Source organism: Vicia villosa, linkage group LG6 (genome assembly GCF_029867415.1).
Source record: "Vicia villosa cultivar HV-30 ecotype Madison, WI linkage group LG6, Vvil1.0, whole genome shotgun sequence".
Lineage (NCBI taxonomy): Eukaryota > Viridiplantae > Streptophyta > Magnoliopsida > Fabales > Fabaceae > Vicia > Vicia villosa.
Window position 1 is genome coordinate 50,506,209 of NC_081185.1, and position 27,867 is coordinate 50,534,075.

At 38.8% G+C, this 27,867-nt stretch overlaps 1 protein-coding gene across 1 annotated transcript; it reads left to right on the top strand.

Moving 5' to 3' along the window:
- Positions 1 to 24,031: 24,031 nt before the first annotated feature.
- LOC131613648 (uncharacterized) lies at positions 24,032 to 27,718 on the top strand. Its single transcript, XM_058885297.1, has 6 exons — positions 24,032 to 24,118; positions 24,728 to 24,856; positions 25,040 to 26,344; positions 26,575 to 26,625; positions 26,721 to 26,833; positions 27,637 to 27,718. The coding sequence occupies exons 1-6, from the start codon at positions 24,032 to 24,034 to the stop codon at positions 27,716 to 27,718; spliced, it is 1,767 nt and encodes a 588-aa protein (XP_058741280.1).
- Positions 27,719 to 27,867: the final 149 nt, after the last annotated feature.

Here is a 27,867-nt window from a genome sequence, read left to right on the forward strand (position 1 = left end):
GGTACACACGCTTCCATGTCCACGCGATACACCCTCAGCCAATAGCCCTTGGATCATAACGTTGCTTGATCCAGCGTCCCCAGATGCGCAAGCTCACCCTGTACCATCAAGGTAGCGTCACACAGAATCACCACCCAGGTTTCTTAATAAATTTTATTTATTTATTTGTTTGTTATCTATTTATTTGTTTAGGTTAAATGTTTATTTATTTATACTTAATTTAAATAATTTGTTAAGTAGGTTAGATAACAAAAATTGTAATTAGGGATTAGACTTAGGATTATTCTATCGATTACTCGATTATTCGATGTAATTAATTTAATCAATATTAATTGGTAAATCACAAAAACCCTAGAAAAGTCTATTAAGATATTAGGGTTTGTCCAATCCCACCGGCCATTTGGCCAAGGTTTTAGGATTCAATTTATTATTCGTTCCGACTAAATCTATTGGTCGCGATGGTTAATAATCGATTGACTTAATTAATCAAATCCTATAAATTAAAATTCAAATAAATTTATTTTGCTAAATGGTTTTAACCATCTTATTGGTTATGATGATTAGCACACCTTATCAATTTGTTATTATTTGTAATCGAATCTATCGATTATGAGGGGTAACGATAAATTAATAAATCAATAATAAAAATACGTTAATTCATTATTAGTGATAATCGAATCAATCGATTTGAATTGGTAATGGTGCAAAACCCCAATCTTTTAACTATGGTGATCAAACCTATTGATCATTGCGGTTAATTGTGCCAAATCAGGGTTGTACGCCCGAAACATCTAAAATACACTAAACCACGATACTACAGGATTTTTATCCTGGGCAACTCAAAATGCCCTTTCAAATCACAAATTCAAAACTACGATAGGCCACTCAAAAAGCCTCTAAACTCATATTCAATCAAATTTCAAACCTTAAGGGCGTACAACCCGTACTCCGAACTACGTAGACTCTGATCCTCCCTAAGGAGGTACGTAGGCACTTGGCAACAAGGCGAGTCCCCTTCCCTAAAATCTCAATTTTCCCCTTATTCAATTCTTTAGTTATAAAACCTTAACTTTTAGCCATAAAACTTGACCCTTAGATTCAAAGCCAATAGGAAAGGGTTGAGGGTGCCTAACACCTTCCCTCGACCTGAATATAGTATCTTACCCTGATCTCTCAACTACGTAAGGTTTCCTATTCGCCTTGGTAGAATAGGTGGCGACTCTCTAAGCTAAATTTTTAGGCAGGTTGCCACAGCTGGCGACTCTGCTGGGGACACCTAATGGTGAATTACTATGCTCCTATAGGATTTTGCAGGGTTTAGGTTTTCGGCAAACTTTTTAGGGTTTGGCTAATTGCCATTTTAGGGTTTATGGTTTTTTTAATAAATATTTAATTTTTATTTATTTATTTGCCATTTCATCTACTTACCGTAATTCCATTTATTTACAGTAATTTAATTAAATATCTATTTATTTAAATATGTGTTGTTACTGCAATTTTTAATTATAAGCAGCCGGATTTCGAAATTAGTTAAATATTTAAATTTTATTTATTTATTTATTTTCCCTTCCAATTCCATTATTGTGATTTAATTAAATATTTATTTAAATGAATATTTTTTATCTCTATTATATCTGTTGGGTTATATAAATTGTTGTCAAACCTAAGTGTGGGAGTTAACTTTGAGATCAATAGGGGAGTATGAATCTCCTACGAGTCTCATTGATAACTCCACTCGGAGTGGGTTGAGTATTCGGAAATGTCCAAAACGAGGCTTGACTTTGTTGAGGGCAGGACTGGATACTTGGCTGATCTCTCCGAGAACCTACCCCAAAAATTCGAACCTCATGGATAAAATGAGTTGTTCTAAAATCCAAAGAGACAAAAAGTCTCGGAGGCTACGAACGATCCCATGAGACCTTCTAGAACACTCCCAAAAAAGGGTAGGCTCCCTAGAGCCGCTACGTCGAACCTATGAACCTAGGACTTTTGTGCTGCTGTGCTCTTTATATGTTTGCAATTTATATACTTCGAATATCTACGCGTTTCGATTTTGCAGGTATCCCTACGTGGTCCCTAGCCTGTAGGGACCCTAATTTCTAAAGACCATGTCTTTCCCACGAAGGACATCACCATCTATGCATCCCCTAGCCTGTGGGGATTTTATTTTTATATCCTTGTATTCTTACAACTACGCGTCCTTCCCACGAAGGACATTCCTATAAACGCACGCCAATTGGCCTCTCGATGGCCATGCGATCTAGTGACTGTCTCGAACGGTCATCTCGTGCCTACACCTACGCACTCCCTAGCATATAGGGATTTTCTGTTACATCTACGTGTTTTCACAATGACGCGTCCTTCCCCGAAGGACAACTTCACTAGCATGCGTTCGATTGGCCTCTCGATGGCTATGAAATCTAGTGACTGTCCTGAACGGTCACTCCATGCTTATTCCCGCGCACCCTCTAACTTATGGGGTTTGGATCTCCATTTACACATCACATCCCTAGCCTGTAGGGATTTCTCTTCGTCCATACCGTCCTTAGATAGGTTGTGTTCCGCATAGAGAACCTTCCAACGAGGGACAAATTCATTGGTACACGTCAATTGGCTTCTCGATGGCCATGAGATTTAGTGACTGTCTTGAACGGTCACTAGCCGCTATCTTCTACATACTCTCGAATCCAAGGGATTTCCCTTAGTGTGTCATAACATTTATCCTGCAAAGATTCCAAGAGGGTCTAATGTCGCCTCTAAGGCTATCCCTAGGATCATATGTTACACGTCTGCATTGCATACATGGAGTTATAATACAAGGAGTCTCTCGCATACGCATGCATTTGCATTGACATACGTTTGCATCTACATTCACATTTGCATTTCTATCTTCGCCCGCATCCGTACCAACCGTGCTAGCCGGTTTCCCGAAACTCCCAAAAAATCAAGGGATAAAAAAAAATATGGAGAAAGGAGAATAAAAGATTTTGGTCTTACTAAAAAAGGGGGATGTCTTCCGCTATGCCAACCACGTGTTCATGCCTTTTTCGAAACAGGATTATAAATACAACAAAGGTTATCGTCAAACAAGGATTAGTTCAACAAAGAAGTTCCCTCATAGATGCACTCAAGGGGTATCATGTCATAAGGGGTTCATCTACGAACATAACAAACTTACATGGACGCTCTACGATAACCTGGGGGCAAGGGTCAGTCCAACTGGGGCAATACCCTGAACAAAGATGCGTAACTACGATGGAGGGAAGTCGACCTATGTTAACTCCACGCCAAGGGGCAAAAGGGTCATAGGCGTCCTCTCTATCAATCTACAAACTTCGAAGGTTGCAATAGTGTGATACTATCCTCAGGGAAAGCAAAAGAGGTTCAGTCAAAGGAAACTCATGAAGTTCCGATACGACGAAAACCCATCGCTTACGATTACTTCCGACAGGTTTGACGTGCCCAAGAAGAATTCGAGGTTACCCTTTTACTTCTACAAGTCTAAAGAGCTAAGGAGTAAAACAAGATCAATGGATCCACAAAGGAGATTGCCCCTAGGATCAATAGGTTTATCATTTCAAGTTGTATTTCCTACGATCATAAAATGCTATTTGATATAAAATGTTGTACCTTTCGAATAGTAATTCAATCAAATATTCATGCAAGTTTTGAAATAAATTCATTCGCTTCATTCGCTCACTACTACGACTTTCCACTCACACGCTTCTATTCTATTTTCAATTTCAAATCTAAGAGTATTAACAAACTTGAGGGAGAATGATGATTACAAATAACTGAGTCCAGCTAAACATATGCTTTCAAGGTAAGACCGAGTCGAGGATGTACAGGCATTGTTTCAATTCCCAAACAGTGGAGAAATAAGGATGTTAATCCCTCGTTACCCCCTCGAGCCAAGAGTTGGAGTTTTCTTCTACTTTTTAAATAAACCTTGATTTCAACCAGGGGCAGGGTAGATTTCAATTAATTCAATGGTGTATTTTGGTTGTCAAGAGAATCACTCAATCCAAGCAAAGGATCAAGCAAAGCAAAGGTTCAAGCATATTTTTCTTCCTCGCATTCATCAAAGATTGAGGAAGTAATGGAGATAACATTCACAACAATCTTCTTCCTCATTACATCATTCAAGATCGAGGAAGTATCAAAGGCGAAGCTTACAAATCAAAATCGACATGGCAGTCACAGTATTCAATATCCAAAAAAATCAATATCTCAAAAGGAGCTTTCAAAAGAAAAACGCCCGCTAAGTCAAAACAAAAATTCCATGAAAGAAAACAAAAATGACTTAGGCAAAAATGAGGGCATCCCGATGGACCAAACTCAAAAGAGTTGGTTCATGCAAAAATAAGGGATAAAAAACAAAGGTGAAATACAAAGGATAAACTTGTGACTGCTAAATCATCAATGCTTGGATCTCTACTAAGGCTTTTGCTTAAACATCAAAAAAAAAAAACCGATTCTCTTACAAACAAAGTGCATTCATTGAATTAGGCGAATTTTAGGATCTGGAGAACATCAAGGAGAAAGGGGTGGGCTAAATAAATTTTGAGCCTTATATCCATTGTTTCTTAAAACATGAACCAGGCCAAGTTACAACATTTAAAAGTCCTAATTGAGGCAAGGTTAACCATGAAAGCATGTTAAGCAGGATTGGTTATACTGACTCCTATGTTTGTTAAAACTATCTCTAACCAATGTGCTTCTTCAAGCATTCTTTCCAAAACCATCCAGTCCTAATTCATAACGGACCTCAATTTCAGAACTTGCATACGCATTGCATTGGAGTTACTTCTCAAAAGGGTACAACGTCATCTACAAGTATACACTTAGTATCGAGGAAATCTCGAAATTGGTTTAATCAAAGGTGATCATTTCTAATAAAGACCCTAGAGTAGGGGGAACCACATCTAGAGGGTTCTCCTAAACAGGGGCAAAATTTTTTTTAAGGATCACAGGGGCATACAATCGAACATCCTATTAACTAGGGGCAGTCTTCCTAAGGTTCAATCGACTTGGGGCACATCTCAAAGCAATCTCAAACAGGGGCATGTCATACATGGGAAGAATTCAAAAGGATAGCATACTAAGGATATTCCTCCATATCATGGAGATCAAGGGCATACCCTTCAACTCAAACGTCGAAGCATATGACAAGGTTATTTCTTGGGGCACTTCCCCCATAACTTGGAGATCATAGGCATCTTTTCCACTAAACATTGGGGAACTGGATATCAAATCCATAAGGCAAACAATTCAAAGGTTAAAGGTGTGGAGAACCTCCAAAGGTTAAAAGTGTGGAGAACCTCCAAAGTTTAAAGGCGTGGGGTACTTCTAAAAAAAATCAAACTGGGGCAAGGCGCACAACAAAAAGAAAATGCATTCCCGCACCATTGAACAAATATTTTTCTCCTAACTACGATCTTCAAAGTTCGAACAAAACAGGTACCGGGGAATCGCGCTAGCATCAAACCTCATCTTATCAAAGCAAACCTACAACTCCAGCAAACTATATACGCTTTGGTTATCAACAACCTATCATTGGAGCATCATGCAAATACATATAAATCATGCATTACATAAACTGGTTGATACCTTACACCATACCTTTTCAGGTAGTCTTACAGAAGACATTACTTCGTTCCACTCATTACGTCAACCAAACATGCGCATATGCATAAGCGTACATAAACATTACAAAGCCAGCATAAGCATAGTCAGGGTATAGGTGCAAACATGGAGTAAACAAGCTCAATGGGTTTAAGGAGATAAAATCTCGGGATTGCATCATCATTAACATGCATACACGCGCATGAGCATTAGCATATACATAAAAAGCCCAATTTTTATTGGCAATCCAAACCATTTCAAAGTTCAGTCCTCGTCCTGGCAAATCCTTGCAAAGTCCATTTCTCGCATGGTAGCCAGTCCCCGTCTGACTATTACATCAAAATTCAGATCACACTTCAAAAGCCTAGTCTCCAACCCTCGTGTTGTGAAAGGTGTATTTCCTCCGACCCTCGAGTCGTGAGTCTCCAAACAGGTGAATCTTTTTCATGCAGGTAAGTTTGCTAGAACTATAGCAAATGATTACTCTTATGCAGGTACGCCTGTCATAACCATGGCAGGTAATTCCTTCGGTGCAGGTGAAATTTGTCCAAACCAGGGCAAATGATCCAAATTCTACATAGGTAAATTTCGCGACGACGCTCGTGAATAACCCTATTGGTGGTACAGGTAAATTCTGCGATAGCATTCGTAGATAACCCTGATAATATAGGTAAATTTCGCGACGACGCTCGTGAATAACCCTATTGGTGGTACAGGTAAATTCTGCGATAGCATTCGTAGATAACCCTGATAATATAGGTAAATTTCGCGACGACGCTCGTGAATAACCCTATTGGTGGTACAGGTAAATTCTGCGATAGCATTCGTAGATAACCCTGATAATATAGGTAAATTTCGCGACGACGCTCGTGAATAACCCTATTGGTGGTACAGGTAAATTCTGCGATAGCATTCGTAGATAACCCTGATAATATAGGTAAATTTCGCGACGACGCTCGTGAATAACCCTATTGGTGGTACAGGTAAATTCTGCGATAGCATTCGTAGATAACCCTGATAATATAGGTAAATTTCGCGACGACGCTCGTGAATAACCCTATTGGTGGTACAGGTAAATTCTGCGATAGCATTCGTAGATAACCCTGATAATATAGGTAAATTTCGCGATAACACTCGTGAATAACCCTATTGGTGGTACAGGTAAATTCTGCGATGATATTCGCAGATAACCCTGTCAATGCAGGTGAAATTGCTAAAATTATAGCAAACAATCCTATTGGGGTCCACAAACTACAAAAACTTACTAGAACTATGGTAAGTGAGAGGTTCACAAACTGCGAGTAGCTTACCAGCACTATGGTAAGTGAGAAGTTCACAAACTACGAAAACTTACTAGAACCATAGTAAGTGGGGGGTTCACAAACTGCGGAAGCTTGCTGACCATAGCAAGCCAATTGCACAACCAACAGAAGGTCCTCGCTATTCCTTTTCAGGAACCTTTCCAGGAAGTCTTCTTCAAGACGTATTCCATCCTTTCTAGGAGCTTTTTCAGGCACACAAGGTTTTTCAAATGATTCCTCGACTGGGTTTATCACGTTAGTCCCTCGGCAGTGATCTTCTCCAAAACATCAGCAATAACACACATAGGTCTTATCTTTCTTTTCAGAATTTCTAACATTTTTTAACTAACATAAACTAACAATCATGCATCATTCAACTAACATATCTCATTCATACATATTGCATATACATACACCGCTCTCATTTATTTTGAGAAGCTCAATTACATCATGCATCGCATGCATCATAACATTGCATAAAATTCAGGTTGCCGTTTCAGGCCATGCTATAATCAAGGTACAGGGTTCCTTCCAGAAAGCATTTGCTTCATATGCTGAAAAATGGTGTTTACCTTGGGTGGCATCTGTAAGCCCATCCCTCACGGAATTCATTCCCAACGCATGCAAATTTAAGGGCATTTCAGTGTCCAATCATCTTCTACCTCTTCAGGTTCAAGAAGATTGAACAGGGGCAGCTGTCATACCCCAAAATTTGCCCGCTCAAATCTACGTCTTTCAAATCATCAAGGGTTAGAATTAAGAGTCATGGGGTTCGACAGTCCTATTGTCAAACCCACGCTCTCGTAAAATATCCCGAATTAAAATGGTTAGAAGATGTGCGGGCCCAGTCATTTGACCCGTCTAAGGTTTTGATCCGTTAGCGATTATTCATATGGTTTACGGTTTAATTTTAATACTTGATTTAACCGTCTTACTACTGTCATTGATTAATTGTGATATTTAATATTAGTTAATAATATTATGCTTAGAATTATTAATATTAATCTCACTATTTATCATATATGCATTGTATTATTATTAATCCAATTATTAGTGTTTAACATTATTATTTATTGTTACTATACTATTAATTCGGTTAATTGGTTTATTGGTAAGAAAACTAGTGAATTATTTAAATTGGGCAATAAGCCCATTAGGTGTAGAAAACCTAATTGGGATTAATATAAATGAAAACCTTTTTGTGCAAAGGGGAGGGGATTTGGCCGCAAAAAGAAAAAACGCTGCTCTGAAGGGGGAGAGATTTTGGCACAAAAAAAACCTTGTATGAGAACTTGCAGAAACCGTGAACAAGGAAGAGTGGGGAACAAAACTTCGACGCGATTAAGGCTACAAAAGACACCCAAACAGACCCACTGAAGCATTCTGAACGTATTGCAATAATCCCCATGGCCCGGAGCTCTCAGATTCGCCCCCCCCCCCCTGCACTCACGGTTTGCTCTAAAGATATCAATCCGAATCCGTTTGTATATGCGCTATAAATTAATTTCGAATAGGTGATCGTGTTTAGAACTTCGTTTACAATCTCCCAGTACTTCTCGATTTGAGTTTCGTTGCAGGTGGCGTGATTAGCCATGGCTAGGTCTTGAAAGCTCAAAATTGGGGCTTTTGGTTAGAGACAATTTCAGGCCAAATTAAGGAGTTTGTTGAAATCACGATGTCATCTACAGTTAGTCTGGATCATTAGCATGCTTTTATTTACGTGGTCTTGCAGGTTTTAGGATTGAACCTCTACGGCTACGTTTAAAAACCGTTGCCTAAGAGTTTTGTTTTTCTGGAAGACGCAGCAAGGAAGAAAAAGGAGGGGCGCGCGTTTTCAAAGTTTAAACGATAATAATTTGTTTATATTTGTTCTGTTTGCATAATCTAATATAATGGCAGCGCAGCGCAGATGGCAAGTCATTTTGCTGGTTATGCCATGGACGCGAGTTCGAACCCTGGCTAGGCAACTATTTTTCTTTGTGTTTCTTTGTTTACTGATCCGGTACACACGCTTCCATGTCCACGCGATACACCCTCAGCCAATAGCCCTTGGATCATAACGTTGCTTGATCCAGCGTCCCCAGATGCGCAAGCTCACCCTGTACCATCAAGGTAGCGTCACACAGAATCACCACCCAGGTTTCTTAATAAATTTTATTTATTTATTTGTTTGTTATCTATTTATTTGTTTAGGTTAAATGTTTATTTATTTATACTTAATTTAAATAATTTGTTAAGTAGGTTAGATAACAAAAATTGTAATTAGGATTAGACTTAGGATTATTCTATCGATTACTCGATTATTCGATGTAATTAATTTAATCAATATTAATTGGTAAATCACAAAAACCCTAGAAAAGTCTATTAAGATATTAGGGTTTGTCCAATCCCACCGGCCATTTGGCCAAGGTTTTAGGATTCAATTTATTATTCGTTCCGACTAAATCTATTGGTCGCGATGGTTAATAATCGATTGACTTAATTAATCAAATCCTATAAATTAAAATTCAAATAAATTTATTTTGCTAAATGGTTTTAACCATCTTATTGGTTATGATGATTAGCACACCTTATCAATTTGTTATTATTTGTAATCGAATCTATCGATTATGAGGGGTAACGATAAATTAATAAATCAATAATAAAAATACGTTAATTCATTATTAGTGATAATCGAATCAATCGATTTGAATTGGTAATGGTGCAAAACCCCAATCTTTTAACTATGGTGATCAAACCTATTGATCATTGCGGTTAATTGTGCCAAATCAGGGTTGTACGCCCGAAACATCTAAAATACACTAAACCACGATACTACAGGATTTTTATCCTGGGCAACTCAAAATGCCCTTTCAAATCACAAATTCAAAACTACGATAGGCCACTCAAAAAGCCTCTAAACTCATATTCAATCAAATTTCAAACCTTAAGGGCGTACAACCCGTACTCCGAACTACGTAGACTCTGATCCTCCCTAAGGAGGTACGTAGGCACTTGGCAATAAGGCGAGTCCCCTTCCCTAAAATCTCAATTTTCCCCTTATTCAATTCTTTAGTTATAAAACCTTAACTTTTAGCCATAAAACTTGACCCTTAGATTCAAAGCCAATAGGAAAGGGTTGAGGGTGCCTAACACCTTCCCTCGACCTGAATATAGTATCTTACCCTGATCTCTCAACTACGTAAGGTTTCCTATTCGCCTTGGTAGAATAGGTGGCGACTCTCTAAGCTAAATTTTTAGGCAGGTTGCCACAGCTGGCGACTCTGCTGGGGAAATAAAAAAAATACATAAAATTTAAAACACATTTAATTTGCTGCCCACGATGATCAATCCATCGATCTGAGTAACCAGCAATTCCCCTTAATCCGTTAGCTATACTGACCAAATCTATTGGTCATCGCATCTAACGGTGCCATATTAAATCAGGGTTGTACGCCCAAAACATCTAAAAAAACACTAAACCACGATACTACGGATTTTCATCCTTTTCAATCAGGCAACTCAAAATGCCTTTCAAATCAAATCAAAACTACGATAGGCCATTCAAAAAGCCTTCAAACACCTCCATAATCAATTCTAAGGCGTACAACCCTGTGCCCGAACTACATTGACTCTGATTCTCCCTAAGGAGATACGTAGGCACTTGGATAACCAATGCGAGTCCCCCTCCCTAAAATCTCAAATTTTCCCCTATTCAATTCCTTAGCTATTAACCTTAACTTTTAGCCATAAAACTTGACCCTTAGATTCAAAGCCAATAGGAAAGGGTTGAGGGTGCCTAACACCTTCCCTCAACCTGATTATAATAACTTACCCCGATCTCTTAACTGCGTAGGGTTTCCTATTCGCCCTTCAGAATAGGTGGCGACTCTAAAAGCTAAATTTTTAGGGCAGGTTGCTACAACTGGCGACTCTGCTGGGGACACTAGAAATGGTGAATTATTATGCTCCTAGGTTTTGGCAGGGTTTAGGTTTGGCAAATTATTTAGGTTTGTGGCTAGCTATTAGGGTTTGGCTAGTTTGCCTAAATTAGGGTTTGGTTTAGGATTTAGGTTTTTCTTTTTTTTATTAAATATTTAAATGTTTATTTATTTATTTATTCATCTGCCATTTATTCATTCATTTACCGCAACTTCGTTCATTTACATTCAATTTAATTAAATATTTTTATATTTGTTATTTTATTGTATTCTGTTGGGATATTACAAATTGCGTTAAACCTAAGCGTGGGAATTATATTTAAGACCAGAGGGGAATTACATCGCCTACGAGTCTTATTATAATTCCACTCAGAGTGGGTTGAATATCCGGAAAGGTCTGATACAAGGCTTGACCTTGTTGAGGGCTGGACTTGGTATTTGGCCGATCTCTCTGGGAACCTACCCCTAAAATTCGAACCTCGTGGATAAAATGAGTTGTTCTAAAATCCAAAGAGACAGAAAGTCTCGGCGGCTACGAACGACCCCATGAGACCTTCTAGAACATACCAATGGGAAGGGTAGGCACCCTAAGCCGTTACGTTGAACCTATGAACCTAGGGTTTATGTGCTTACGGGTTTATTATATGTGGTTGCAATTTATATACTGCGAATGTCTTGCATTCTAATTTTGCAGGTATTCCTACGCGTTCCCTGGCCTGCAGGGACTCTAATTCCAAGACCATGTCCTTCCCACGAAGGACACCTCCATTTATGCACGTTGATTGGCCTCACGATGGCCATGAGACTTAGTGACTATCATGAACGGTCACCCCGCGCTTGCATCTACGCACTCCCTAACCTGTAGGGAGTTTCCTTTTATATCTTCGTACTCTTACAACTACGTGTCCTTCCCACGAAGGACATCTTCGTTTACGCACGTCAATCGGCCTCTCGATGGCCATGCGATCCAGTGACTGCCTTGAACGGTCACCATGTGCTTACATCTACGCATTCCCTAGCCTGTAGGGATTTCCTTCTATGTCCATTTGTTTTTACAATGACTTCATCCTTCCCCTGAAGGACACCCTCATTAACGCACGTCTATTGGCCTCTCGATGGCCATGAGATCTAGTGACTGTCTTGAACGGTCATCCCGTGCTTGTTTCTGCGCACCCTCTAACTTGTAGGGTTTGGATTCCCATCTATACATCTTTCATCCCTAGCTTGTAGGGATTTCACTTCATCCGATATCGTCCTTATATAGGTTGTGTTCCGCATAGAGAACCTTCCCACCAAGGACAACTTCATTGGTACACGTCGAACGGCCTCTCGATGGCCATGAGATTTGGTGACTGTCATAAATGGTCACCAGCCGCTACCTTCTGCATACTCCCTAATCTAAGGGATTTCCATTGGTGTGTGATAACGTCTATCTTGCAAGGATTTCACTAGGGTCAAATGTCATCCATAAATCCACATAGGCTATCCTTAAGGTTACATCTATCACGCGTCTACATTGCATACAAGGAGTTATAATACAAGGAGTATCTCGCATATCCATGCATTCGCATTTTCATGCAGTCATACATTTGCATCTACATTTGCATTTCTATCCTCACCCGCATCCGCACCTACCGCGCTAGCCTATTTCCCGAGACTCACAAAAAAATCAAAAGGATCGTAGACTATGGAGAAAGGAGGATAAATTATCGAGAACGAACTTGGTCTCACAAGGAGGAAAAAGGATGCCTTTCGTCATGCCACATGTCCATGCCTTGTCGTAACAGGATCATAAATACAATAAAGGTTATCATCGAGCAAGGGTTAGTTCAACAAAAGAGTTCCCTCATAGATGCACTCAAGGGGTATCTAGTCATAAAGGGGTTCGTCTTAGAACATATCAAATTTACAAGGATGCTCTACGATAACCTGGAGGTAAAGATTAGTCCAACTGGGGCAAAATCCTAAACAAAGATGCATAGCTACGATGGAGAGAAGGCGACGTGTGTTAACTCCACACCAAGGGGCAAAAGGGTCATAGGTTCTCTCTATCAATCTACAAATTCTGGAGGTTGCAAATGGTGTGATATTATCTTTAGGAAAAGCAAAAGAGGTTCAGTCAAAGGAAACTCATGAAGTTCCGATGCGACGAAAACCCACCGCTGACAATTCATTCCCTATAGGTTTGACGTGCCCAAGGAGAATTCGAGGTTACCCTTTTTACTTCTATGAGTCTAGGAACTAAGGAGTAAAACAAGGTCAACGGATTTACAAAGGAGATGACCCCTAGGATCAATAGGTCTTGCCACGCTCAGAATTTCAACCCCTACGATTGCTAAGTGTTACTCAAGATAAAAGTTGTACCTTCGGATTAGCAATTCTAATGGGATGATTACACAGGTTTTGGAAACGATTCACTCGCACGCTTCTATTCTATTTCAAATTTAAGGTTATTAACGAACTTAAGGGAGAATGACGAATACAAGTAACTAAGTCCAGCTAAACGTATGCTTTCAAGGTAAGACCGAGCCGAGGATGTACAGACATTGTTTCAATTCCCAAACAGCGGAGATATAAGGATGTTAATCCCTCGTTACCCCCTCGAGCCAGGAGTTGGAGTTTGTTTCTACCTTTCAAAAAAACCTTGATTTTAACCGGGGGCAGTGTAGATTTCAATTAATTCAATGGTGTATTTTGGTTGTCAAGAGAATCAGTCAATCGAAGCAAGGATTCAAGCAAAAATTCAAGCATGAGGATCAAGCAAAGTTTCAAGCATATCTTCTTCCTCGCGTTCATCCAAGATTAAGGAAGCAATGGAGATAACATTTACAACATTCTTCTTCCTCAATACATCATTCAAGATCGAGGACGTATCAAATTCGAAGCTTGCAAATCAAGTCAACATGGCGGTCACAACATTCAACATCCATGGATCAATACTTCCAAAGGAGCGTTCAAAAGGAAAAGAAGAAAAAACGCCCGCTAAGTCAAAACGGAAAATTCCATGAAAGAAAATAAAATGACTTAGGCAAAATTTAGGGCATCCCGATGGACAAAATTCTAAGGGATTGGTTCATGCAAAAATAAGGGATAAAAAAAACAAAACAAAGGCGAAATACAAAGGATAATCTTGTGACTGTTAAATCATCGATGCTTCTCATCAATGCTTGAATCTCTACAATTTTCATCGGCGCTTGCATCTCTACTAAGGCTTCTGCTCAACACCAGAACTAAAATGATTCTCTTGCAAACAAAACACATTCATTGGATTAGGCGAATTTTTAGGATTTGGAGAACATCAAGGAGAAAGGGGTGGGGTAAATAAATTTTTGAGCCTTATATCCATTGTTTCTTAAAACCGTGAACCAGGCCAAGTTACAACATTCAAAAGTCCTAATTGAGGCAAGGTTAACCACGAAAGCATATTAAGCAGGATTTTGTTATACTGACTCCTAGGTTTGTTAAAACCATTTCTAATCACTACGCTTCTTCAAGCATTCATTTCTAATCATCCAGTCCTAATTCATAACGGACTTCGATTCCAAAACTTGCATACGCATCGCATTGGAGTTACTTCTCAAAGGATACAACGTCATCTACGAATATACACTTAGCATCGAGGAAATCTCGAAATTGGTTAATCAAAGGCGATCACTTCTAATAAAGACTCTGGAATGGGGGAACCACATCTAGGGGGTTCTCCTAAGCAGGGGCAAAATTTCAAGGATCACAGGGGCATGCAATCAACCATCCTATTAACTAGGGGCATTCATCCTAAGGTTCAATCGATTCGGGTCACACCTCGAAGCAATAACAAACAAGGGCATGTCAAACATGGGAAGAATTCAAATTCAAAAGGATAAAACGCTATGGATAACCCTCCATATCTCTGAGATCAAAAGCATACCCTTCAATCTAAACATCGAAGCATGTGACAAGGTTACTTCTCGGGGCACTTCCTTCACGGCTTGGAAATCATAGGCACCTTTTTTCCATTAAACATTAGGGAATTGGATATCAAATCCATAAGGTGTGGAGAATCTCCAAAGGTTAAAGGTGTGGAGAACCTCCAAAGGTTAAAGGCGTGGAGTATTTCACAAAATCAAACCGGGGCAATACACACAACAAAAGGAAAAGGCATCCTCGCGCTTTACAACATCAAACAAATCTTCCTCCTAACTACGATCTTCAAAATTCAAGAAAACAAGGATTGGGAAGTCGCGCTAGCATCACACCCCACCTTATCAAACAAACCTACAACTCCAGCGAGCTATATACGCTTTTGGTTACCAACAACCTAGTATTGGAACATCATATAGGTTATGCATTACATACATTGGTTGATACATTACACCATACCTGTTTAGATAGTCCTTTCTAAGACATTCATCATCCTTTCTAGGAACCTCTTCAGGTATTCTTCTTTAAGATAAATCTCTCGATCCTTTTCTAAAGAACCTTTTCAGGTAGTCTTCTTTAAGACATTATTTTTCTAAGAACCTTTTCAGGTAGTCTTCTTTAAGACATTATTTTTCTAAAAAAAACCTTTTCAGGCAATCTTTTCTAAAGACAATCACCGTCATTTTCCAAGAACCTTTTCAGGTAGTCTTCTTTAAGACATTCTTTTTCTAAGAACCTTTCTAGGTAGTCTGCTTTAAGACAATCATTTTCTTTCTAAGAACCTTTTAGATAGTCTTCTTTAAGACATTCTCTTTCTAAGAACCTTTTTAGGTAGTCTTTTTTAAGACATCTTTCAGCCTTTCCAGGTAGTCTTCTTTAAGACATTCCTTGTCCTTTTCTAAAAAAAAAAAAAACTTTTTCAGGTAGTCTTCTTCAAGACAAATTTTATCCTTTCTAAGAACCTCTTCAGGTAGTCTTCTTTAAGACAGATTTTCATATCTATTCCAGAAACCTCTTCGGGTAGTCTTCTTTAAGACAAATTTTCATATCTATTCCAGAAACCTTTTCAGGTAGTCTTATAGAAGACAATATTTCGTTCCACTTGTTACATCAATCAACATATACATAAGCATAAGCATTATCCACATACATTACCAAGCAAGTATAAGCATAGTCATGGTATAGGCGCAAGCGTGGATTAAACAAATTCAATGGGTTTAAGGGGTTAAAATATTGGGATCGACATCAACATCAGCATACATACGCATTAGCACATACGTATCATCAAGCGCATTCACATACTACAAAAGTCCAGTTTCCGACCCACGTGTCGTGAGTGTCCATCCCTCGTGTTGTGATAGGTGTATTTCCCGACCCACGTGTCGTTAGTTTCCAACCCTCGTGTTGTAATAGGAGTGTTTCCGACCCTCGTGTCGTGAGTTCCCAACCCTCGTGTTGTGATTGATCTGTTTTCCGACCCACGTGTCGTAAGTTTCCAACCCTCGTGTTGTGATAGGTGTGTTTCCCGACCCTCGAGTCGTGAGTTCCTAAACATATCATTTTCTTTCTGACCCTCGAGTCCCGAGCATGATCTTCATACATCTACAGGATACCGTCAAGGACTTTATACGGATAAACTCGCTAGCGCTATAGCAAGTGAATCTTTTTTCATGCAGGTAAGTTTGCTAGAACTATAGAAAATAATTCCTATTGGTGCAGGTAAGCTTGTCCGAAGCAGGGCAAGTGACTCCTATTGGTGCAGGTAAGTTTGCTAGAACTATAGCAAATAATTCCCATTATGCAGGTACGCTCGTCAGAACCATGGCAGGTAATTCCAAATGGTGCAGGTGAAATTTGTCCGAATCGGGGCAAGTGATCCAATGGTGTAGGTGAAATTTGTCCGAGCCAGGACAAATGATCCAAATGGTGTAGGTGAACTCGCCCGAACCAGGGCAAGTGACTCCTATTGGTGCAGGTGAACTTGTTAGAACTATGACAAGTGATCCTAATGGTGCAGGTGAAATTTGTCCGAACCAGGGCAAATGATCCAAATGGTGTAGGTGAAATTTGTCCGAACCAGGGCAAATAATCCTAATGGTGCAGGTGAGTTTGCTATAACCCTAGCAAAGGATCCTATTGGTTCAGGTGAGTTTGCTATAACCCTAGCAAACTATCCTAATGGTGCAGGTGAGCTTGTTAGAATCATAACAAGTGATCCCTCTTACAAGTCCTCGCTATGTAAGACTCAGGCTTTAGCAGGACGGTTCTTTTCTCTCACGCTCGAGCACAAGATTTTCAAAGGTTTCTTCAATTGGGTTTATCACGTGAGTCCCTCGGCAGTGATATTCTCCAAAACATCATCAACAAAGGTTTTATTTTTCTTTTTCAAAATTTACTAACTTACTTCAACTAACATAGCTAATAGTCATGCATCATTCAGCTAACATACCTCATTCATACATAGTGCATATACATACATGGCTCTCATTTATTTTGGGAAGCTCACGGCATCACACATCGCATGCATCATAACATTGCATAAAACTCAGGCTGCCTTCTCAGGCCATGTTACAATCCAAAGCACCTGGTCCCTTCCAAAAAGCGTCTGCTTCACATTCCAAAAAGAGGGGTATTTACCTTGGATGGCATCTTTAAGCCCATCTCCTGCGGAATTCTTTCCCAACAAATGCAAATTTCAGGGCATTTCAGTGTTCAATCATCTTCCACCTTTTAGATCACGATAGGGAGACGTGCCTATCTGACTCTTCAGGTTTAAGAAGATTGAACAGGGGCAGCTGTCATACCCCAAAATTTGCCCGATCAATTCATGCCTCTTAATTCATCAAGGGTCAGAATTAAGAGCCATGTGGTTTGACATTTCTATTGTCAAACCCACACTCTTATAAAATGTCCTAAGTTAAAATGGGAAGTAGAAATAGGGAGTATTTTGAGCCCAAATAATTGGCCCAATCCAGGTTTGATTATTCGGGAAGTCTATTATTGGTGTAGTCTACTTTTATTAGATTGTTATGTATTATAGTGTTAAGTCATTTATTTTATTTTTTATTACTAACTAATTACTAATTTTTGGTGTTATCATTATTTATAGGTATTATTATTATTAATTATTAGGATTAGGATTTTAATATCATTTTCAGGTTTATTTTTATTAATTTTGATATTAGAATTATTAGGTTTAGTTTATTAGTCAATTGGACACTAGGCCCATTAGGAATAAAAAGACCTAATTTGTGCATTATAAAAGTGGTGCATAATCCTATTTATTGGGGGGAGGCAAAAAATGCTAAAAAAGAAAAAAAACACTCTCACGGAGGCCACAATTGATTTCCACACCAAGTAAAAAAAAAAGGGAAAAGATTAAGAGCAACAACACAACCTTCGCACAACAACGTTGAAGACGATTAGCACCGCCCACCGTTCTCCACGCGAACAACCGCACCTCCACGCAAGCTCAGACAGTAACCCACCCTCCGATCCACACATAGCTCACCGGCGCGACCACCAAGCTTCCGCCTTCGACTGTTGCGAAACACCACATAGATCCCACCGCGGCACCCCCTCCGATCCGCATAGCATCGCATAGCGACTTCAACAAATCTCCGCCGGTAATGCCTTCATGTGCCTGCCATCGACCCACACTCACGCAGCATAACCCTGAGTCACTGTGAAAAAAATCCTCGCGAAGAAGACAAAAATTGGGGGGGGGGGGGGGGGCGCAGTTCTGTTGTTGTTTTTTTTATTCTAACTTTGGTTGTGTTAAGTTACCTTAGGCCTGCAAAGCATAGAAGATAAACATCACAGCATGAATGGTAAGGGTCGTCGCTGGTAATTAGAAGAGCCTGCGATCGATTCCCCCTGGCTACAAAATTTTTAGTAAATTGTTTACCAAAGATCCAGTGCTTCGCTCACCTGTATGGCCACTGCGCACCTCATCCAACGACCGTCCGATTGCCACCATCACCAAATCCAACGCCCACAGATTGGAGGCGCATCATGGAATCCCACAGGCCACACACACAAGATCCGGTCCAGGTTCCTATGTGTTTTTTTTTCTATTTTATTTTTATTTGTTAGGATAAATAATAATTGCTTATATTTAATTAAATTAATTTATAAATTAGGATTAGGGATGTAATTAGGGTTTAGAATTATTTAGGATTATCCCGATTAATTGATTATGTCAATTACTCGACTTAATTGATTTAATTAATTTTAATTAATATTAAATCACAAAAACCCTATAAAGGTGTAAGCATTAGGGTTTGCCCAATCCCACTGCCCATTTGGCAAAGAAAACATTAACCCTTAATTAATTCTCTCCTCGACCCGACTAAATCTATTAGTCGCATTAGACGAGAGATAAAAAAATACATAAAATTTAAAACACATTTAATTTGCTGCCCGCGACGATCAATCTATCGATCTGAGTAACCAGCAATGCCCCTTAAATCGTTAGCTATACTGACCAAATCTATTGGTCATCGCATCTAACGGTGCCATATTAAATCAGGGTTGTACGCCCAAAACATCTAAAAAACACTAAACCACGATACTACGGATTTTCATCCTTTTCAATCAGGCAACTCAAAATGCCTTTCAAATCAAATCAAAACTACGATAGGCCATTCAAAAAGCCTTCAAACACCTCCATAATCAATTCTAAGGCGTACAACCCTGTGCCCGAACTACGTTGACTCTGATTCTCCCTAAGGAGATACGTAGGCACTTGGATAACCAAGGCGAGTCCCCCTCCCTAAAATCTCAATTTTTCCCCTATTCAATTCCTTAGCTATTAACCTTAACTTTTAGCCATAAACATTGACCCTTAGATTCAAAGCCAATAGGAAAGGGTTGAGGGTGCCTAACACCTTCCCTCAACCTGATTATAATAACTTACCCCGATCTCTTAACTGCGTAGGGTTTCCTATTCGCCCTTCAGAATAGGTGGTGACTCTAAAAGCTAAATTTTTAGGGCAGGTTGCTACACCATGTGGGAGTTATGGCTGGTCAAAGTTCAGTTGACTTTCTCCTATGAAAACCCTAATTTAGAAACATTTGAATTTGTTGACTTCTGATCTTTTCTTGATGAACCATGATCAATACTTGATCAAATGGTGAATGATACTTCAAAATGAGGCTGTTGACAAAAAATCAGGAGTTTTGACTGTACTTTGACCATAGTTGACTTTTAGGTCAAACTAGTCGACTGTTGGCTTTCTGAGCAATTGAGTGGTCAATCCTATGAATTAAAGCCTGAATTTTGTCATGGAGATAGTTTGAAACCTCATAAGCCATATGAGATTCCTTGGAGCCTTTGATCCATTCATTTTCTTCAGAAAAACAAAAACTCTAGTTCCTTTAACCATTGTTTAGGAGGAGGTGTCTTTGAGCATTGTGCCTTGGTATGAGTTTGAATAAGAGGAATGAAATGGGAAAATTTTGGGGTATGACAAATAGACAAGTTATTGCTTATGCTTCTAGGCAATTGAAGGTTCATGAAAAGAATTATCCTACGCATGATTTAGAATTAGCAGTTATGGTATTTGTGTTGAAGATTTGGAGACATTATCTCTTTGGTTCTAAATTCAAAGTGTTTAGCGACCAGAAGAGTCTAAAATACTTGTTTAATTAGAAATAGTTGAATATGAGACACAAAATTTTGCTTAAATTGTTAAAAGATTATGATTTTTCATTTAAGCTGCCACCCTAGAAAAGCAAATGTAGTGGATGATGCGTTGAGTAGGAAGTCACTGCATATGTCGATGCTTATGATACGTGAATTGGAATTGATTGAGCAATTCAGAGACATGAGTTTGGTATGTGAAACGGGTCCTGATAGTGTGAAGTTAGGAATGTTGAAATTGACTAGTAGCATTCTTGAAGAGATTCAGGAAGGTTAGAAGTCTGATTTGAAGTTGGTTGAATAGATGACATTGATTAACCAAGGTAATGGGTGAGAGATTTCGAGTTGATGAGAATGGTGTGATGCGATTCGAAGATCGAGTATGTGTTCCGGATGTTCCAAATCTTAAGAAGAGTATTCTTAAAGAGGGTCATAGAAGTGGCTTGAGTATTCATCCCGGTGCTACGAAAATGTATCAAGAATTGAAAAGTTGTTTGGTGGCCTGGAATGAAAAAGGAAGTTGTCGAATTTGTTCATGCTTGTTTGACTTGTCAAAAGTCAAAAATTGAACATCAAAAGCCTTTGGGTTTGATACAACCGTTGAATATTCCCGAGTGGAAGTGGGGTAGTATTTTGATGGATTTTGTGTCGGGTTTACCAAAGACCGCGAGAGGTAATGATTCTATTTGGGTGATAGTGGATAGGTTGACGAAGTCGGCTCATTTCCTGCCGATGAAGATTAATCATCCTATCAAGAGGTTGGCCGAGCTTTATATCAATGATATTGTGAGATTGCATGGAATACCATCGAGTATTGTGTCAGATTGAGATCCACGCTTTACATCGTAGTTTTGGAAAGGTTTATAGGATGCTTTGGGTTTCAAGTATGCTTTGGGTTTCAAGATGAGATTGAGTTCTTCCTATCATCCGTAGACAAATGGTTAGACTGAGAAAACTATTCAATCATTGGAGCATTCTTTGAGGGCTTGTATGTTAGACCAAGGAGGAGCTTAGGATAGCCATTTGCCATTGATTGAATTTACTTACAAAAATAGTTTTCATGCGAGTATCGGTATGGCACCGTATGAAGCGTTATATGGCAGGAGATATATAACTTTGCTGTCTTGGTATGAGTCGGGCGAGAGTGCGGTACTCAGACCCGAGATTGTGCAAGATGCGAATGATAAGATTAAGATGATTCAAGAGAGGATGAAAGCTTCTCAGAGTCGTTAGAAAATTTATCATGATAAGAGGAGGAAAGCACTTAAGTTTCAGGTGGACGACCATGTGTTTTTGAGAGTTACTCCAGCAACTGGTATTGGTAGAGCTTTGAAGTCGAGGAAGCTTACACCATGTTTTATTGGTCCGTATCAGATTTCAGGGAAGGTCGGTGAGGTGGCGTATCAAATTGCTTTACCACTGTCACTTGTAAATCTTCATGGCGTGTTTCATGTGTCTCAATTGAGGAGATACATTCTGGATCCTTCGCATGTGATTCAAATGGATGATTTACAAGTGAGAGATAACTTGACTGCCCATGCGGATAGAAGGTCGGGAAATGAAACGATTATGAGGTAAAGAGATTTCCTTAATGAAGGTATTGTGGGGTAAACCAGCTGGTGAAAGTTTGACTTGGGAACACGAGTATTAGGTGAGAGAGTCTTATCCGTTCTTGTTTCAATTAGGTAATTTTCGAGGGCAAAAATTATTTCAAGTGGGGGAGAGTTGTAACACCCCCAATTCTAGATTATTTATTTATTTAATTAATTTAGCATAAATATATGAGTCATTGTGAAGTATTTGATATATATCAAATACTTTGATGATTTAGAGTAAATCTATGTTTTGGTATTTTTATGTGAGTCCTTATGATGATTCGTGATATTTTGATGAACATGATGGTTATGTGATGTTTATATGAGATTATTGTGAAACATTTGATGTTTAGTGATGATATGCGATGTCTTGAGGATCATGATGCTTAGGTGGTGTTTGGGTGAATATGATGTTATTGGTGGTCTAAGAGGAATTAAGAGTATTTTATATAATTTAGAATAATTAGTTGGGATTATTTTAATTAGTGAAATAGAATAATATTGGTGATAGAGATGATAAGGGCAAGATAGTCAATTCTAGGGGCTAAGTGAGGGCAAAAAGGGGAAAGCAATAGTATGGGTCCAAAGGGTAAGTTTGATAACAAGGAATATTGGGGTTTTAACAATTCATTTTGTGAAATCGCATTTGGAGAAAAGGCTGAAAGAAGAACATAGCTAGGGCACAAAGGAAGAGGAACTGTAGAACGCGAAGAGGAATTCAAATCAAGCTCCAAATCTAAGGTAATGGAAGTTTATCTTTTATTATAATTGGTTTAAGTGTTAGTTAATTGTGGGATTGCTTTGGGGTTTTGGACTATGAGGATTAGATGATAATGTGATGAATATTGATGAATTAGAAGTGTTGAATTGTGATAGAATAGTACCTATAATATAGAATACATAGGGATGTTATTGGATGATGAAACCTGGTGTTTAAAGGATATTTTAGGACCTATAATATGTTGGAATCATAGTAATTGAGACTGGTTTTATGCAGGAAATCACAATAGGAAAACCCTGTTCGCAAAGATTCGCCGGGCGAATGGATTAAGTTGTCGGGCGATTCAATTGAAACATGCGTTCGCCGGTCGGACGAGGAGCTCGTCGATCGAATGGCCCGAGGAAGATTAGGTGTTGGATACTGCCTTCTGTTTGCAGGTGAAAGAGAGGGCTCTCTGGGCGAATGGCGTGAGAAAATTGAGAAGTTGGCTACTGACTTCGATCGCCGGGCGAATGAGGATGCTCATTAGACGAATGTTGCCTAAACCAGAAAAATTTGTAAAATTCATAATTTGTGTTTTAGGACTCCGATTGAAGTGTCGTTCGAAGCATTACGAAGCTAGAGTAATAATCTATAACATAGTAAAATAAAATGAACCATAGGACTCATATTTCTAAGACTTATATTGTGATGAGATGATGATGCTTAGTGATTATGTACTAAAAAGCATGGTTTCTACCGTGAATTAAGTTAACTATGCTTTGCTGTGAATTGATGTATGTTTTTATGATGATCTTGATGTTATGATGTGCGTATCATGAATCTTGTGACGAGGTAAGATGAACATGATGAATGATGAAGCATTTTGACTAGTCTTTGTCGTATCTTTGTGTGATGTTGTGCATCATGCATTCATAGCATTTGTCAAGACAAACAGTCCAGTGATGTTTTGCATGATATTGATCCAGTGATGGCCTCAATCTCATAGTGTGGATTGAGTGCAATTTTCTAAAGTTCTTTAGTTCCAAGCGGGAACCGATCCTATTGGTGGGGATCTTTGGAGATAACAATGACTAAGTCATCAATGATGTTTTGGTACCACATGCATGAGTCTAATGATGTTGCATTTCATTATTTGTGGCATTGCACAATACATGATTTAAGTGATGTCTTGGATTAATTCTTGGAGTATGATGGTTTGTATGTTTTAAGTGATGTATTTGATTGATTCTTGGATTATGATGTTTTGACATAAAGAACTAGTGATTGCTTTTATATTGTAGATGTAGTAAACGATGCCATGATGTTGTTGGTCTTCCTATGCCATGACTACTACATCTATTACTTATGCTTTTTATAACGATTACGATTTACTCACCCTTTATGCTTGGAAATGTTGCCTCGAAACATGGGTAACTTGCAAGTGATCAAGTATAGTGCAGGAAGCTTAGGAGGTAGCTTCAAAGTGCACTTATTTATTTTTCGTCGATTTCCTTTGTTTTGGAACTATTATGTTCTTTGTTTTATTTGAAGATCTTTGAATTACCGTTTGTGGTACTCAAACTATTTTTGAAGTGTGATTTCATGGATAATAAATTGTGATGAGGTTTTATGAATTACTTATTTTAATAAAAGTACTTTGAACCATGAATTCTATTGCGATGTGTGAAGTTTTATATGTTGATGGTAAAGAACTATCAAATTTTATTTGCTTCGCAACCCGTGTTACGGAGCAGGATTGTTTGTTACATGAAGTTACATGAAGATGTGACGCCCTTGTGTTTTATTTGTTTTATTTATCATAAAAATACATGTGAAATATGTTTGAGTTAGAAGGGTGTTACATTAGTGGTATCAGAGCAGGTTGGTCTATCCGGCCAGGTTGTTTGAGTTTGTAGTGCCCAATAGTGGAATACTGTTGAATTAGCTTCTAACCATGGTAACTGTTCTTGATGTTAAGTAGAGGAATGGCTGGAAGAAATGATGTTGCAATTGCTGCTGCTTTGTAGGTTGTTGCCTAGGTTGTGCATAATCAGCCCAATGCTGGAGGAAATGACGGATCCCGTGCATTGGAGACGTTTCAGAGGAATCACCCGCCTACTTTCAAGGGTCAGCATGATCCTGATGGAGCGCAGATTTGGCTCAAGGAGGTTGAGAGGATCTTTCGAGTCATGGATTGTTCTGAGGCGCATAAGATATGTTTTAGTATACATATGCTGGCGGGAGAAGCTGGTGACTGGTGGGTTGAGACTCGTTAGAGGTTAACAGTAGCAGGTGAGGTTATTACTTGGGCTGTATTCAGTAGGGAAGTCCTGAAGAAATATTTTCCTTAGGATGTGCGCGGGAGGAAGGAGATCGAGTTCCTAGAGTTGAAGCAATGGAATTCAACTGTGACTGAGTATGCTTCGAAGTTTGTGGAACTGGCTAAGTATTATCCACATTACAATAGAGCAACTGATGAGTTCTCAAAGAGCATCAAGTTCGAGAATGGTTTGAATATGGAGATCAAACAGGCAGATGGGTATCAACATATACGTAGATTTGAAGAGTTGAAGAATAACTGTAGAATCTACAAAGAGGATAACAAAGCTCATTCGGTTCACTGCAAGAGTCTGAGTGAGAAAAGAGGAAAACAAAATCTGGATTGTAGGAAGCCTTACGATGCTGATAAAGGGAAGCAGAAGGCGTTTGATGGGAAAAGAATAAGTGGGGGAGGAGATCCCACTCCTATCAAGTGCTACCGATGTGGTGAACAAGGTCACTGTTCCACTGAATGTGAGAATAAGGTGCTAAGGTGCTACAAGTGTGGCAAGACTGGTCATCATGCTCCTGAATGCAAGAATGATGGTCCGACTTATTTCCATTATGGTGAACAAGGTCATAACAATACCCAGTGTCAGAAGCCAAAGAAGGAGGTTACTGCTCAGACCAACAGTATAAAGTTTGCTTTAAGTGGGACAGAGGATTCCAAGAAGGACAACTTGATTCGAGGTACTTGCTTTATCAATGATGTTGAGATAGTTGCTATTATTGATACTGGTTCTACTCATTCGTTTATTTCGCTTGAATGTGATACTAAGTTGGAATTGAAGTTGTCTGATATGAATGGTAGTATGATAATAGATATTCCTGCAAGTGGTTCTGTTACTACTACTTATGTTTGTCGGAAGTGTCCATTGACTATCTTCGATAAACGTTTTGTGATGGATTTGATGTGTCTACCCTTACACCAAATCGATGTGATCCTTGGAATTAACTGGTTGGAATTCAAATATGTTCATATCAACTGTTATGCTAAGACATTGAGATTCCCGAAGTTTGGGGATAATGGAGAATTGATTTTGTTATCAGCCAAGGAAGTGAATGAACTTTTGGGAGATGAAGCTTTGATGTTTGCGTCATTGCAAGTTGATCGTGAAGCTGCGAGTCTAAATATACCTGTTGTCTGTGAATTTCTAGAGGTGTTTCCTGATGATATAAGTGATTTACCTCCAGAGCGTGAAGTAGAATTTTCTATAGACTTGGTTCCAGGAACAAGTCCAGTTTCGATGGCTCCTTATAGAATGACGACGTCAGAATTAAATGAATTGAAGAAGCAATTGGAAGAGATGTTCGAGAAGAAGTTTATTCGACTGAGTGTTGGTATGTCAGAGATGTCCTAACTGGAAGCATAAGACATTTGGTTTGTGTCAGAGATGTCCTAACCAGAAGCATAAGACATCTGGTCTGTCAGAGTTTATAGCTTGTATAAAGTTGGTTATTTGCAGATTTATTGAATAATCTATGAATATTAATAGATCACATGTGGCATCCAAGAATGATGAATTATAGACTTTGTTGGGCTATTCTGTTTTCTATTTGTTTGCAGATTCTACTAATTAATATTTCTGCTAATGTCTCTGATTATGTGGAATATCTGGTGTATGTTTGTTCTCCGCTGGACTGAGAATTATATGTGTTATGCAAGATGTTCTTTCAAGTGGTATAACATGTCGAACAAGATACTATATGCAGATGCTATCCGAAATCGTGGCTTTTATGGACAGGGCTGTTGGATCAGGTCAAGATTCAACAGATGTAGAATATTCTGGGAATATTACACAGGTCCATGTGGCGCTGATTGATAGGTTTAGAAAATCAAGTCAAAATCAAGAAGAATATTCACTTTCTATTTATTGAGATAATTTAGGAAGATTTTATTGAAGACCTATTTTTATGCAGAATCTTCTACAAATTTGCAGCAACTGATATGCTCTGATTTAGAAGCCCAAATCTAGTTGGGAAAAGGTTATAAATAGGAGCATTGTAATCTAGAAAAGATACAGATCTAAGATGTAGAAATACTAGGGCTTTTTCATTTGTACCACTCTCGATGAGGGTAGGTTGTTTTGTAATCCAATCGACATGTGAGTTGGAATGTGTTCCTTGAGTTGTAAGGTTCTGTTATCTCTCTTAAGCTGTGAAGTATAGAGTTGATTATTGTGCATTCTTAAAATTTTAAGCTTAGAGTGTTTATTATTCTTGGAGGAAGCTTTTAAGCATCTCTAAGTAGTGTTCATAGTCAAGAGTCTTTGCTAGGTATTTTCAAGGAAGTGTGTCTTCGTGTTTGTTTCTTGCAATTGGAGATTGAGGTAAAGAGCCGTCAATATCACTAACGTGATTTGTTATTGTGAGAAATCACAGTGGCGATTGAAAGTGAGAGGGGTTTCTTATATCTAGAAGGTTTCTAGGTAGAAGTTGTATTGGGTAGGGATTAAGTGAGAAGTCAGTAAAGTGAAGGTTGTTTACGTGTGAACCGGAGGTTGTTTGCATAGTGCTTCAAATTGATACTACTAATAGTGGGTTTGTTTCCTGGCTTGGTAGCCCCTAAAGCAGGTGTTGTTGTACACCGATCTGGGTTAACAACTTTGGTGTGTTGTTTACTTTTCAGTACTAATGATTATGTTTATATTGCCGTTGTTGTTTATTCGGATTCAGATGTCTCGACATGTCATAGGACATCTGAAGTCTGAAATACGATAATTTCAAAAACCGTCCCTTGAACTTAAAACACATCCTCAAACCTTAAGATATGAATTCCTAGATCAAGAACTTGAACGTCCCGTAGTTGTAAACGCCGATTTAGAAAGAGACAAAACTGAGAGATTGTTAAATATATTAA

Excerpts from the sequence above, each read along its gene's own strand:
- LOC131613648 (XM_058885297.1), top strand. The coding sequence starts at position 24,032 with ATGACTACTACATCTATTACTTATGCTTTTTATAACGATTACGATTTA. Across the intron at positions 26,345-26,574 it reads AGAAGTTTATTCGACTGAGT|ATTCTACTAATTAATATTTC; the intron begins GTTGGTATGTCA and ends ATTTGTTTGCAG. Across the intron at positions 26,626-26,720 it reads CTGATTATGTGGAATATCTG|ATGCTATCCGAAATCGTGGC; the intron begins GTGTATGTTTGT and ends TACTATATGCAG.